General features: G+C 32.7%; 1 protein-coding gene across 2 annotated transcripts; it reads left to right on the plus strand.

Moving 5' to 3' along the window:
* Nucleotides 1-1,712: 1,712 nt before the first annotated feature.
* On the plus strand, nt 1,713-7,027 carry LOC105671063 (ubiquitin-conjugating enzyme E2 Q1). Of its 2 annotated transcripts, none has more exons than XM_012364934.2 (6): nt 1,713-2,053; nt 3,694-4,041; nt 4,537-4,696; nt 5,549-5,700; nt 5,829-6,126; nt 6,202-7,027. In XM_012364934.2, the coding sequence occupies exons 1-6, from the start codon at nt 1,892-1,894 to the stop codon at nt 6,231-6,233; spliced, it is 1,152 nt and encodes a 383-aa protein (XP_012220357.1). In that variant the 5' UTR covers nt 1,713-1,891; the 3' UTR covers nt 6,234-7,027. The 2 variants fall into 2 exon arrangements, with proteins under 2 accessions (XP_012220357.1, XP_067203283.1); XM_067347182.1 differs by lacking the exon at nt 1,713-2,053 and adding an exon at nt 2,989-3,018.
* Nucleotides 7,028-13,126: the final 6,099 nt, after the last annotated feature.

Genomic DNA, 13,126 nt, shown 5'->3' on the forward strand with positions numbered 1-13,126 from the left:
TGCTGCTTTGTTTAAATAAAAATACAGTCGATGATTTTCTGACATATTTCGCTCGTGGAACATCTTTGTTCAACGATAGTCAATCAGCATATTATTGGGGGGGGGATTCCACAATGAATGCGTAACGTTATCTCGACGAGTCAGAACATGAATTTCACCTTACAGTGTTTTTGTTTACTGATAAATGAGAACTATATATCTGTTGTTACAACAACGAGTATTTAATATGCATACGTTATTCAACAATAAATAAAGACCATTAATTAGTATAAAAAGAATACTAAAAACGCTGAAATTGTAATATCAGAAATAGTTATCACAGAAAAAAACTGTGGATGATGAAACAAATCTAATTGTAAATTTAAATTCAGCGTAAAAATATACATTAAAGACACCAATTAGTTTTCTTGTGAAATTCGTGTTACCAGTATTATCAATTGATAGTCAATTAAATGTGTGCAAAAAATGTTGGATATACAAAGTGTCCCGTGTTGAAACTAATTAGCTGTCATTTTTAAACGCATACAGGGAGCGAGAGAAATAAAATATCCTCTAACAGAGGACATTTTGCAGTTTCATTTACGTAAACTAGAAACAATATTTTTATCATTAAATAAATGTTTATAAAATAATGTATATATTTTTGACGTGCACATCGTCAAAATTATAACAAAAATTAAGTCGATTTCGGAAACCATAAATGTAACTGTAACTTTTGTTGCATAAAGTTTTTTAGTTTCCAAAAGTGACTTAATTTTTTTTTGTTATAATTCTGACGGTGCGCTGACTTCGAAAATATAAACCATTAAAATGAGCAAAATTTGGCATTTTTTATAAACATTTATTTAATGATAAAAATATTTCCGATTATTTTTAGTCTATAGGTAAATAAAACTGCAAAATGTCCTTTGTTAAAAAATATTTTATTTTTTTTGTTCCCTATGTGCGTTTAAAAATGACAGCTTTCAGTTCCCATGGGACACCCTGTATGTATGTACGTACCTGTATCTGAATGTAATATGGACACGCAGAAAATATTTGTTAAATGAGAAATTCAGAGTATTATTTTTAAAACTGATTCTTTTCAATGCTGTAAAATATTATTTGCTTTTAATGAAATTGTTACAATGATCAATCTAAATTGTCTGACATAATATAATCTCAGATCATTATACTAATTAATTGTAATTGAATATTTTGCATCAACTCTTAATTCTGTTATATGCAAATTCAATTTTTTAAAGTTTTTTTTATATTAATTCTGCGGTTCTTTAATATGTTAATTTAATGTTAATTATTTACACATATTTATAAATATTAAATAATAACTATTAATATATGGCCGGACATTGTCATTTCATTTTATGCGTCTTTTTTTTAACTTCAATTTTTCTCTCTTTTTCTGTACTTTTCTATACTTTTTTTCCTTTTTAGCTATTTCGATTCTTTCAATAGAATAACTGCATGGTTATCTATCATCAAACACAATTTAATTAAATTTTTAATTAATTTTAATTTAATTAAAAATTAATATAAATGCAATAAAAGTTAGAGTACATTAAAAAAAAAAAATTTTTTTTTATACATTACGATTGTAACATTATGTGCAATTTCCATATGCTGCACTCGCAATTCGCAACGGAAGTACGTCACCGCAATATTTTAATAGGAAGTACAGTGAGGTGGCGCCATCGTCGGCGAAGTATAACGAGCTCGTACGAGACTGGCCGAAGTGCTCAAGTCGCAGTCGCCATTTTGTCGGGTAGTCAAAAGGATTGTCGTGTCTCTCTCTCTTAACTCGGGTATTTTGTCCGTATTTTTCTTTCGGACGGAACGATACTGCCGGTAGATACGGATAAGCGCAGTTCCGCCCGGTACGTCACACCCGCAAATGGCCTGTCTGAACACTCTCAAGCAGGAAATCAAAACGCTCGAATCCGTCTTCCCCAAGAGCCATGAGAGGTTTCAGATAATGTCTGCGAGCGTGGATGAGCTCAGTTGCAGATTTGTCGGTAAAAATGGGAAGAAATACGAAATACACGCCAATATTACAGTAAGTGTCGTATGTGCGCGTGTTGAATGACAATAGTGTCGCTTTAACACCATCGCTAGCTTGTGTATGTGTGTATACGTGAGGGCGCGGGCGCGAGTGTGCGTGCGTGCGTGCGTTCGTGCGTGCGTCGTGCATGCGTCGTGCATGCGTTCGTTTGTTCATTCGTTCGTTTGTTCGTTCATTTGTTCGTTCATTCGTTCGTTCGTTCACTCATTCCAAGGATTAGACTCTTTCGCTAGGTTTTCAGATGGACAAAGGAATAATTATTCCAGTAGCTTGGTTAAACACTCTTGGATACAATTTGTCAAAACTTATAGCTGACGAATAGGCGCTTTTATTTCTTTTTTTTGATCATTTTCGACGCCGTTGTAATCAATTCTTTTTTTTCCCCTTCTAACATTGTGTTTTCCGCAACACGATATTTCTCATTAGCTGATTATAGCGCGACAAAGATCGATGCTTGTCGCAGTAAAACATGCTTTCGAGATCCTTTTGCAGAAGACGCAAATCTATTGTTATTTTACCTTCTGCTATTGATTTTCGAATTTCTAAAATTATTTCATTATCGACGCGAAGATAAAGATGAAAGAAAAAAAGACGTGTAAAGATTTGTTCATTGCTCATGTCGCGTCATGCGATATTTACGCGCTGAATTGTTTGCGATTTCATACATCCAATTCAATTTGATCGCGAAGTGCAATAGCAAACGCGAGTTTTTAATTCTTTTTTTGCAATGTAATAGCGCAACGAGAGGGATCTGTATTTGTATGCTATGTTATAAGAAGAGTATTGCAATCGAATACGATTCTTTTGTTATACTCACTGTCTCTGGCTACAACGTGGTTCAACATTTTTTGTAATCCATTATTTACCGATTATGTGACAGATGACGGCGGTTCGTGTGGATGGTGTTTGGATGGATTACATACATTCGTGATTGTGTAGTTTATATGAATACCTCAAAGGTATATTATGTTAAGTCACATTTTTTCCAAAATTGAGTTATCGCAAGACTTTATACTTTAATTTTTATTCAATGGCAAATGTTTTCAATGAAAATAGAGATATTGACTGTATAAAGTTGAGTCACAATATGATGACATAATCACCAGATAAACAGTATTAAGTCACATTGAAATAAAATCAATTCCGTAATTACACAACTTTATTTTTTTAAACATGTCAAAGTTTGATATATCTGTGAATATAATAAATCTGCAAAATATTATAAGTATTTCACTGAGAGCATATAAAAAATGGAAAATCTCTAGATTCTTCTTCTGAAAAGTTACGTTCATGTGACTTAACATGATATACCTTTGAAAATTTTGGAGTTACATCAGAAATGTGTTCTGAAGGGTTAGGTAAAAATTGGATGGGTTATTCCCATTTATCTTGAATTTTCTATAAGCCTAAATTCAAAACATTAATTTCCCAACAGTTTAAAAATTTGACTTGGGGAATAAGGAGTTTATATGAAAAGTAGTCAAAGTAATGTGTGCATGTCAAAGCTTGATTACTTTATTTCTGGCTATAATATTTCAATTAGTATATTGAGTTGCGTGCGTTAGTGTGTGAATTATTGTCCTTTAAATCCCAAATCACAAAGCTGTCAATCAACATTAATAATGTTTACGTAGGAAACCTATCCTTCAACACCACCAGTCTGGTTTGCTGAATCCGAAGAGACTAGTGTTACAAATGCTGTACAAATTTTAAGTAACACGACTGGCCGCGACAACCATGTAATCAATCAAGTTGGAATTCTCTTGAAGGAATTATGCAGACTACACTCGTTACCAGAACCACCGGATGTTGAAAGACTGAGAACTGCTTTGGACCCCTTGCGTTTGGGAGGACCAAATGAAGCTGTCGCGCAAAGGATGGACGCGGAAGATATAGATGATATTGATGAGGATGAAGAGAGCGAGACTGAGGAGGACCTTCACTTGGATATGGACGAAGGAGATGCTAATGCAAAGAGTAAGGTAAAGAAGAATAAATTCTTATGGATTACTGTACAGGGTGTCTCGCATCGAGCACACAGTATGGTAATGGCATATTCCTAAGATTATTTTGATTAGATGAAAATACTAAAATGTCACGGCTGTAACAGTTTTTAAATGGAAAGCGTTTAAAATTTATCAATCAAGTTGCTCCAAATTCAGTTCAGTTTTTAAATACAGATACAATTTTACGTACGATAAAAAATAAAAACAGATTGATATTTAAAAATACTTTTATTACTGTGCGATATGCCATGCTTGAGCGCGCGAATTTGGACCGACTTGATTGATAATTAACTTTTATAAAAACTATTATAGCCTCGACATTTTGGTATATTAGGATTTTTACCTCAAAATGATTTCAGGAATGTGCTATTATGGTGCGCTCGATGCGAGACACCCTGTGTGTGTGTATGTGTATGTTTATTTATTTATTTATCGTCACTGTTGCTATGATTTTAATTTTAAATAATATAGAGTGAAGAGATGGACTTAGAACATCTTGCGACATTGGAGAGGTTGAGACAAAATCAGAGACAAGACTATTTAAAAGGATCTGTTTGTGGGAGTGTGCAAGCCACTGATAGACTCATGAAAGAACTACGTGATATATATCGAAGTGACAGCTTTAAAAAAGGTATATTTCTTAAATGTTATTTGAGATTTTAATTTTGATAAACATTGTTAATACCTTTAATGAAAAATTGTTTTTTTGAAAAACTTGAAAGGAGGGTGAAACATGTCGATTTTTGTTCCCAGATCGGCGTCTAAAAAAACTATATTTTCTTGCAACTTTTGGCTCTTTGAATTCGACTTTGGTAGTATTTTCTATTTCATCGAGAAAATCGTTAAATCAGTATAAAATTATTTAATGTCGATTATTTACAAAAATAAATTGGTCATTTTTTTGTCAAGTAATCGAGCATAATTAAAATACGAAATAACTACTGCTACATAAGAACAATTATTCAACATTCTATTTTGTACCCATAAGAGTGCATAATGATATGCAATAGTTATTTGGTATCTTAGTTACGCTTGATTTTTTCCTGAGAATCAATCATCTGCATATTTATCATAGATTTTTTGATAATGATTCATTTGCTAGCAAAGGTAATAGTTTTAAAGATGATTAATTTTTTTTGTCTTTGTTTTTTTTACTTAATAAAATTATTTTATATTTATTTTTACAAACAATTGACATTACATGATTTTATACTAATTTAATGATTTTTCTGACGCAATAAATTTGTACTATTAAAATCGAATTCAAAGATTCAAAAAGTGCAAGAGAGTATAGATTTTTTTAGATGTTGTTCGTGGGGCAAAAGTCAACATGTTTTTAACATCCTCCTTTTTTTAGTACTCTTTTACTATAAAATGCCAACCTCCACCTGTAAAAAAAAAGAAAAAGAATAAACTTAAATTTTAATAACTATTTTATATATATCTTATACTTGTTGAAATATTTGTTTTATTTTTTTTTCAGGAATGTATAGTATAGAACTAGTAAATGACAGTTTGTACGAATGGAATATTAGGTTGATGTGTGTAGATCCCGATTCACCACTTCATAGCGATCTCATCCTTCTGAAAGAGAAAGAGGGCAAAGACAGTATTCTTCTCAACATGCTTTTTAAAGTATGTTACTTGTATACGTTTAATACTTTATAGTGAGACTTACATATATGGAATATTAGTTTGCAATGTTAAGTTTTTATAGATATTTAAAAAAAATAGTTGTTCTGAATATTTGTTTATTGTTACAGGAAACTTATCCGTTCGAACCTCCATTTGTAAGAGTTGTACATCCCATCATTTCTGGTGGTTATGTTCTTGTGGGAGGTGCCATTTGTATGGAACTACTCACGAAACAGGGATGGAGTTCGGCATACACGGTGGAAGCTGTTATAATGCAGATTTCCGCGACATTAGTGAAAGGGAAAGCACGTATACAGTTCCAGGGATCTGGCGGTGCTGGTAAAGTGTGTGGAGGACAAGGCCAATACAGTTTGGCACGTGCCCAACAGTCATTTAAATCTCTTGTACAAATACATGAAAAAAATGGTAAGAATCTATCTTGCGATTGCGCCCACTTTTTGCACTTACTCGCGGAATATTATTGTTTTTGCGTTTCGACAGGTTGGTTCACACCCCCGAAGGAGGACGGCTAATAAACAGCGATTACGAAATACCGAAAATACGACACATGCTTACAGCTGAGACTTTAATTCGGTGTGTGCCCAACAAATAATTGTTAATGATTTGATACACAGACACAACAGTAACTAGGTAACTTAAGATACTGAATCAATCTAACGTATAATTCCTTTAATGGCTAAAAAAGGCTGCCGCATACTTTGGTTCCGTATCCATATATTTTCGATCATTAGCAGTTAGGTCGCGAATTGTATTGGTAAATATAAGATATCATTTCACTTAGAATTGATTTTTATGTTTTGAGATATCCGATCATTACTATATTATTATAACATAGTAATTTTTGGTATTTCTTGCGACGATACATATGTGCGAAACAGTATAAATGTTCTGAAAAATGCGTTTGCGCAATCGTGCTTCCTGTCTTTTTAACGGGAGGAGATTATGATAGCATTTTAGATTAATATAATACTGAAGAGATTTTTAAGTTTTTCTTTTATCGTCTTATCAACGTAAGAATATTGCATTCTTTATCTCTTATAAAACAATGATTATTCTCTGTGCAATTCAATAACAAGGCTATGTTTCTTTGTTTATGTACTCTGACATTATGAGTAAACGAATAACGAGTAGCAGAAATGCATCTCTTTAAAGAAATTGTGGATATCACTGTTGTCCTTGAAATCCTTTGTCACAGATATTTCACAAGTGATATCCAAATTATGCGAGCGCACAACCAAAGCATTTCTCGACAAACTATTTGGAAAAAAAAAAAAAAAAAAAAAAAACGACAAAATAGAATATAAAAGGATAGACATACTTTATACATCGGGAGGCTCTAGAGAGTACGATCATAAAAGTCGCAAAAGTTTCTGCAAACTTTTCAGACTTGCAATTAAATAAGTTTTTGTAAAACTAATTTTGTCAACATCAATTAAGACAGATTTTTGACACAAGAAGCAATATTTTTTTACATTCGGCAAATAGCATATTTCGTAGCATTAGTGGATTAGATGAAATAGAGCCTTATATAATACTTGTATTGTACACGGTACAGTAATTAATATGGCTTTTCATCTTTTGTATAGAAAGGGTGAAACGAGTACTAAATATACATAGGTGCCATAGAACTATACATTTTCTTTCTTAAAGTAGTGAATATCGCGAAAATTTGCGTTAATCTTTTCTTTGCGATGTTATCGGGATGGCTTATATCTTCTATATATCGTATATCCCATTGTAATATCCAATCGAGTGTAGGGGTTTGAAAGTTGTATAGATGTACATAATGCAAGTACTCTTTAGAGTCTTTTTATTGGAGGACAAAATACGATCGGAGCTTATGGTTTTGGTTGTGTGTTTCATTCAGTCTATTTGTTTTAATTTCTATTATCTCCAGTATGACACAATTGATGACATGAAACGACATATTGTGTCCACATACGCAAGCTATAATTTTCTCAAACGTTGATTGCCGAGCGAAAGTTATTTATTTCTTCACGAGGCCGCAGTTGATCGTTTTTAATCTTTCGATGCATAATTTTCTACTATAATGAGGACTGTTCAGTAAGTAAAGAGACAAGCTGCTGTAATTTAATAACTATTTACATAACAAGTATTATACAATTGTTAATAAGTATTATACTTATAAACGTTTGTTGGCAACCTTTCTTGGTAATCTTTCGCAACAGCTGTTGGTTCTAATAATCGCTAACATAACGTCTATTTTACAATAATGGCAAGTCTATTTGAAGAATGCACAATGAACTCGGTGATTAGATTTTTTTTTACTTAGAAGATGCAAAATTGGCTGAAATTTATCCTTATTACAGTGACATCTAAATATAATACGGAAAGAGTAAAAATCGTGTAATGTTTATGACATTGAACGACTAGTCATTCTAAACGTTGTTCATTCAAGTGACTTGTTCTATTATTAAACTGGGCAACTTGTGTATAAAGATTAGCGTAAATTTATACAACTGTTTGTCTTTTTATTCACCAAATAGCTCTCACATATCATCATAGGTGGGTCTTTAAGGTTCACGAAACACACCGGAGGATTAAGTATAGCGGCATAGCGTGGCATAGCGCTTTGCAAAAAATGTGTGAGGTTTGACGGAGCACGGCAATTAGCGTGTTAACAACAAATGCTTTTGTTAAATATTATTTGACAATTATATAATTCTTATGTACAAATTTGTTTTTGAAGAATCGTTAGTAGTCAAATTTGAAATTAGTGACAGTTACAATAGAAACTACGATTCTCAGGTGATTTTATGCACACGATAATAATCAATTGTCATTTGTGCAAGGAGTAAATGGCCAAAGTGTTGTGTATACGCTTCTAAAGCGAATTTGTCCATTAGAATTAATAACGAATCGCAATGTTTATAACTTTTAGTAAATCTAATTTTTGCCATCAATTGTACGTGAAGAATACCCGAATATCCATTTTCATAAAAATTATATATTATTGTTAAATGCATTTTTTGCATTACGGCATCGAAGTTAAGTTGTGAAATTGTAAAATTGCAATCATTGATTGGTAGCCGTTTCAATACTAGAATTTGTATTGCACTTCTAAGTATCTAAGAACTTTGTTTCGTACATACATACATACATACAAACAAACAAATAAACAAACAAACAAAAACGCGTGCGCGCGCGCATGCACACGTACATATACATATATACGCATTCATACACACATCATATACATATATATTCTGTTCCTTGTGCTTCATCTTCCTACGTAATTTCAACAACTACATAGCTTCTGAAGCAACCACAATAACGAATATTTCTATAAAGGTGAAAAAATCTATTTTGTTGTACATATCAATAATAGCAAGTAACGATTAATTGAACAAATGTGTTTCAGGGATTTTGTTTCAGATATTTTTACTTTGATAATATTATTTAATAATATCGCATATCTGAGTATTTACCGCGTTTGCTCTCGTTAGGATGAAAGAATATACCTGAGGCGCCTATTGATCGTATGAAGATGGAGCAGTACATATGTTATTGGCAATAACGCATGTACAATGTATCAATACACACAATTATTGATATAACTGAATCGAGTAGCGTGGGTGACTATAAGTTTTGTTCGCGGTACAGTTAAACTCGTTTGTGAGCAAATCATATTGAGCAGTATCGTCATATAAATAATAGATTCTTAAGTATAGGTGTGCGATCATCGACTTCGTTGTCAGTGGGTATTATAATTTGTACAGCCGCGCCCGTTTGACACTTAGTAATTTGTTTGACGTAGTTAAACGTTACGTTCTTTGCCAAAACTTTCTTCGTGTCGTCTGTTAAGTTTTCTTCTTCTTTTTTTTGTAATGTAATCGTGTATGATCGCGGGGAGCAATGTGACATGTATATTTTTGCTACAAATATCGTTAAGATTTTTTGTTTCTTTGTAACATTCTCTTGTCGGTATTCGTAACGATTTCGGAACTCCCGGAGCCGATATGTGAAGTCGGTATGTTGCAGGTGATTAGTTCGAACTAATTACACTTAATAAATGAGATACTACGATTGACGCAGATGCATCAGAAAACAGATGATTCAAGATTCGTTCCGAAACAATTTATCTTTATTCCGATGAAAAAATGTGCGCCTATCGTACCACGTGCAAGTTTGAATTAGTCGGATGTTACACAATTGTGGAATGCATTTCTCAAATCTTTAGATTACGTGCAGTGGTGCATAGTCCATCAAATTTTTGTTATATTCGAAGCGATCTTTCTATTCGAAGACTGATAAAAATAGAACTTGAATGTTCTTTTTCTCTTCCATGTTACATTTATAAAATGCGTCTTTTACGCGAGACTTCGATTCGTGAGCATGATAATAAGAGATATTCGAGCAATTTATTCGCATTGAATGTGACTTTATATTTGTGAATGTGGAGCATCGTAAAATTTATTCTTAAAATTTTTGTACGAGGGCAATTAGTGCCAATTAGGAAAGTGGATAAAAACACATCCGATTCCAAAATGTATTTGTGGCAAAAATAATCGTCTAAAGTCTCTTCCAATTTGTTTATTTTCCACAATTGATTATTAATGTAGATATCCTTAAAAATGAATTTATCATGTGTTGGGTAAACACAAATGATCGATGTAACGGAGAAATGTTTCTTTTTTTGTTTTTTTGTTTAAAGGAAGAGAACCCGGTTCACGTGGAACATAAAAAAAAATCGCAGCCTGATAAATGACACGTGACATAAGCATATATATAAAAATGATTACACCCACACAGTACCTGGTTACTGAACTGTATTCTTATCAAGACAACCAGAAGTGATGCCCTCTGTTTCGCTTGAACCGTGGTATTTTGATCGTATCCATTTGATATTCGGGATATAAACAACTTTGTGTATCGTGTTATATGGTATAACTTAACTTTCATATTATAACATCTTCTGACGAGGGTATAGACTTTCGGATCGAAGGAGCGTGTGTTGTGCACGTCGAGAGAAACTGCGTTTGAGGTTTCTTTTATTTTTAGTTTTTATTATATAGTTTTTCGTCTCGCCTCTCGTTCTCTTCGGCAACATTCTCTCGGATGCTGTTACATTTTCGACGTGGACGATATTCCTCGAGTCTAAGCCCATAAGTTAACTTATGTCTCTACTCTGTCTGCGTACTTGCGTAAATGACTCATCGGTCAACGGAGAGATCGATTAATTTTTTGTTAATCGGTCGCGTCGTCTCATTGTCAATCTATAATCTTAAGATTACTCTCTACGTATCTTAAATCTGCTCCACTTGTATATCGTACCATTACAGAGATTGAGTGAAAGTTTCCATAACTAATATATCGACCATTATACTTTCTCTCTCTTTCTCACACATACCACAATTTCACGTTAAGTTACGTTAATTATTGTTTAGGAAAACGCTACAAAACACAGAAAATAAAGATTTTAATAAAAAAATAGATTTGGATGTTTATATATGTGCGTGCGTGCCTGCCTACCCGCTTTCCATCATTTTGCACATTAGTAACCCAGTCAACAAAATGTTAGCAGCCTGCCGACAGTTTGCGAGCAGATTCGTTCAGAACTTGGCAACAGATACGGTGCCATCTGTGTCCGTATTAAGCTCGTGTTTTGCCGGCAGAACCTGTCGACATAGGTTGACAGCAGATTGGCGGCAGAAAACGAGCAGGATCTGTGCAGTGTAATTTGATGTCAGATTGTCGGCAGAAATCGAGCAGAACCTGCCATCACAATTTAAATGGAATAGCGGCATTTAAATGCTTCATTACAATTTTACATTTCTCGTTTTGCTTATTAAAAGTAGTAAATGAGGTATGCAAAGTATGTAATATATATTTGCTTTATTGGGACAAAAAAAGTACTTATGTTTTAATAAATTTATTAGGCCAAATCACTGCAATATCGGGTCAAATCGCGGCGAATTTTCAATTTCAAAAATCAGTTTAATATTCTGAATCTCCTATGGGGATTGTATCAGATTATTGTATTAAACTGATAAGCTTAATTAAGCCACTGACCACACTTTTATATGCACTGTAGATGAATCTTGAATACGAGTTTATATATGAAGAAACACGCCGCATAGCGGTGGTGCAACATCAAATTGCACTGCGCAGATTTTGCTCGACTTCTGCCGTCAATCTGACATCAAACTGCGTTGCACAGATGCTGCTCGATTTCTACCGTCAATCTGACATTAAACTGCGTTGCGCAGGTCCTACTCGGTCTTTGCCGCCAATCTGCTGTAATAATTCCGAGCAAATCCTGCTCGGTTTTTGCTATTGATCTGCTGTCAAATTATGTCAGCAGGTTTTGTAACATTTTTGCTGATATTCTGCTATCATCATCTGATGTAACAGGTTTTGTATATGTGCTGGTTATTATGAAAGTGGTCTAAGTCATATATTTCTCGTTTCGAGATATTCAAACTTTTGCGTTTGACCATATTAAAAATATTTTTTTATCATGGTGCAAAATTTATCAAAAATTATAATGTTCTCCTGATGTTAAATTTATCTAAGATCATTAAATTTTATGAATAACTTGCACGAAACTGTGTTTTTAACCGTTGAATGACTTATGCCACTTTCAAAATTAATAGTAGTCCTAATTGATGATTTACCATAACAAAAAATTAATAAATTTAATTGATAAAATAACTTAAAAAAAAAACAAATTTATTTACTTTTAGAATTGTATTAACTATTTTAATTGTATTAATTATTTTTTGAAATTATTATTTTATCCCTTTCCATTTCTTGCAAACATTTTTTCGTGGTACTAAGTCTATGAACACACAACGATCAAAATAACCTCAATTAGTAATTTAATGTTTTGCAAAATTATTACGGCAATTTAATTATATTAAGCATTATTTACATTATTGATATTACATTTATAAATAAATATGAAATATTTTTGTAAAGTTAAATTTAAGCCGCTGTCTGCCGACATAATAGAAAAATATGTTGAAAATTATGATAATGTTACTTTTTCTATCGCAATGTTAGAAAAAAAATGACTTATGCCACTATCAAAATAAGCATGCAATTACACCTCTGATAATAATGAAAATGACAACTCCATTTTATTGCTTATTTCATGGTAACTTTGCAAAAATTCTTTTATAATAATGAAATATAGTTGATATAATATAATACAAATGAAAATCTCATTTTTTTTGGTTTTGTAACTTAGGCCACTTTCATAATAACCGGCACATATACAGGGTGTCCCATTTTAATGTCCCACCCTTAATAACTTTGTAGAAATTGGTTTTAACAAAAAATGTTTCAGACAAAAATTGTTGGGTTTGGAGGGGGACATCCGATGATGACATTGGTTTAATCTAGGGTGTACATGCCAAGGTCATATAAAGCTCAACTTTGT

This window comes from Linepithema humile, chromosome 1 (genome assembly GCF_040581485.1).
Source record: "Linepithema humile isolate Giens D197 chromosome 1, Lhum_UNIL_v1.0, whole genome shotgun sequence".
NCBI lineage: Eukaryota > Metazoa > Arthropoda > Insecta > Hymenoptera > Formicidae > Linepithema > Linepithema humile.

Coding starts and splice junctions, on each gene's coding strand:
- LOC105671063 (XM_012364934.2), top strand. CDS start 1,892: ATGGCCTGTCTGAACACTCTCAAGCAGGAAATCAAAACGCTCGAATCC. Junction 4,697..5,548: donor AAGTGACAGCTTTAAAAAAG/GTATATTTCTTA, acceptor TTTTTTTTTCAG/GAATGTATAGTATAGAACTA. Junction 5,701..5,828: donor TTCTCAACATGCTTTTTAAA/GTATGTTACTTG, acceptor TTATTGTTACAG/GAAACTTATCCGTTCGAACC.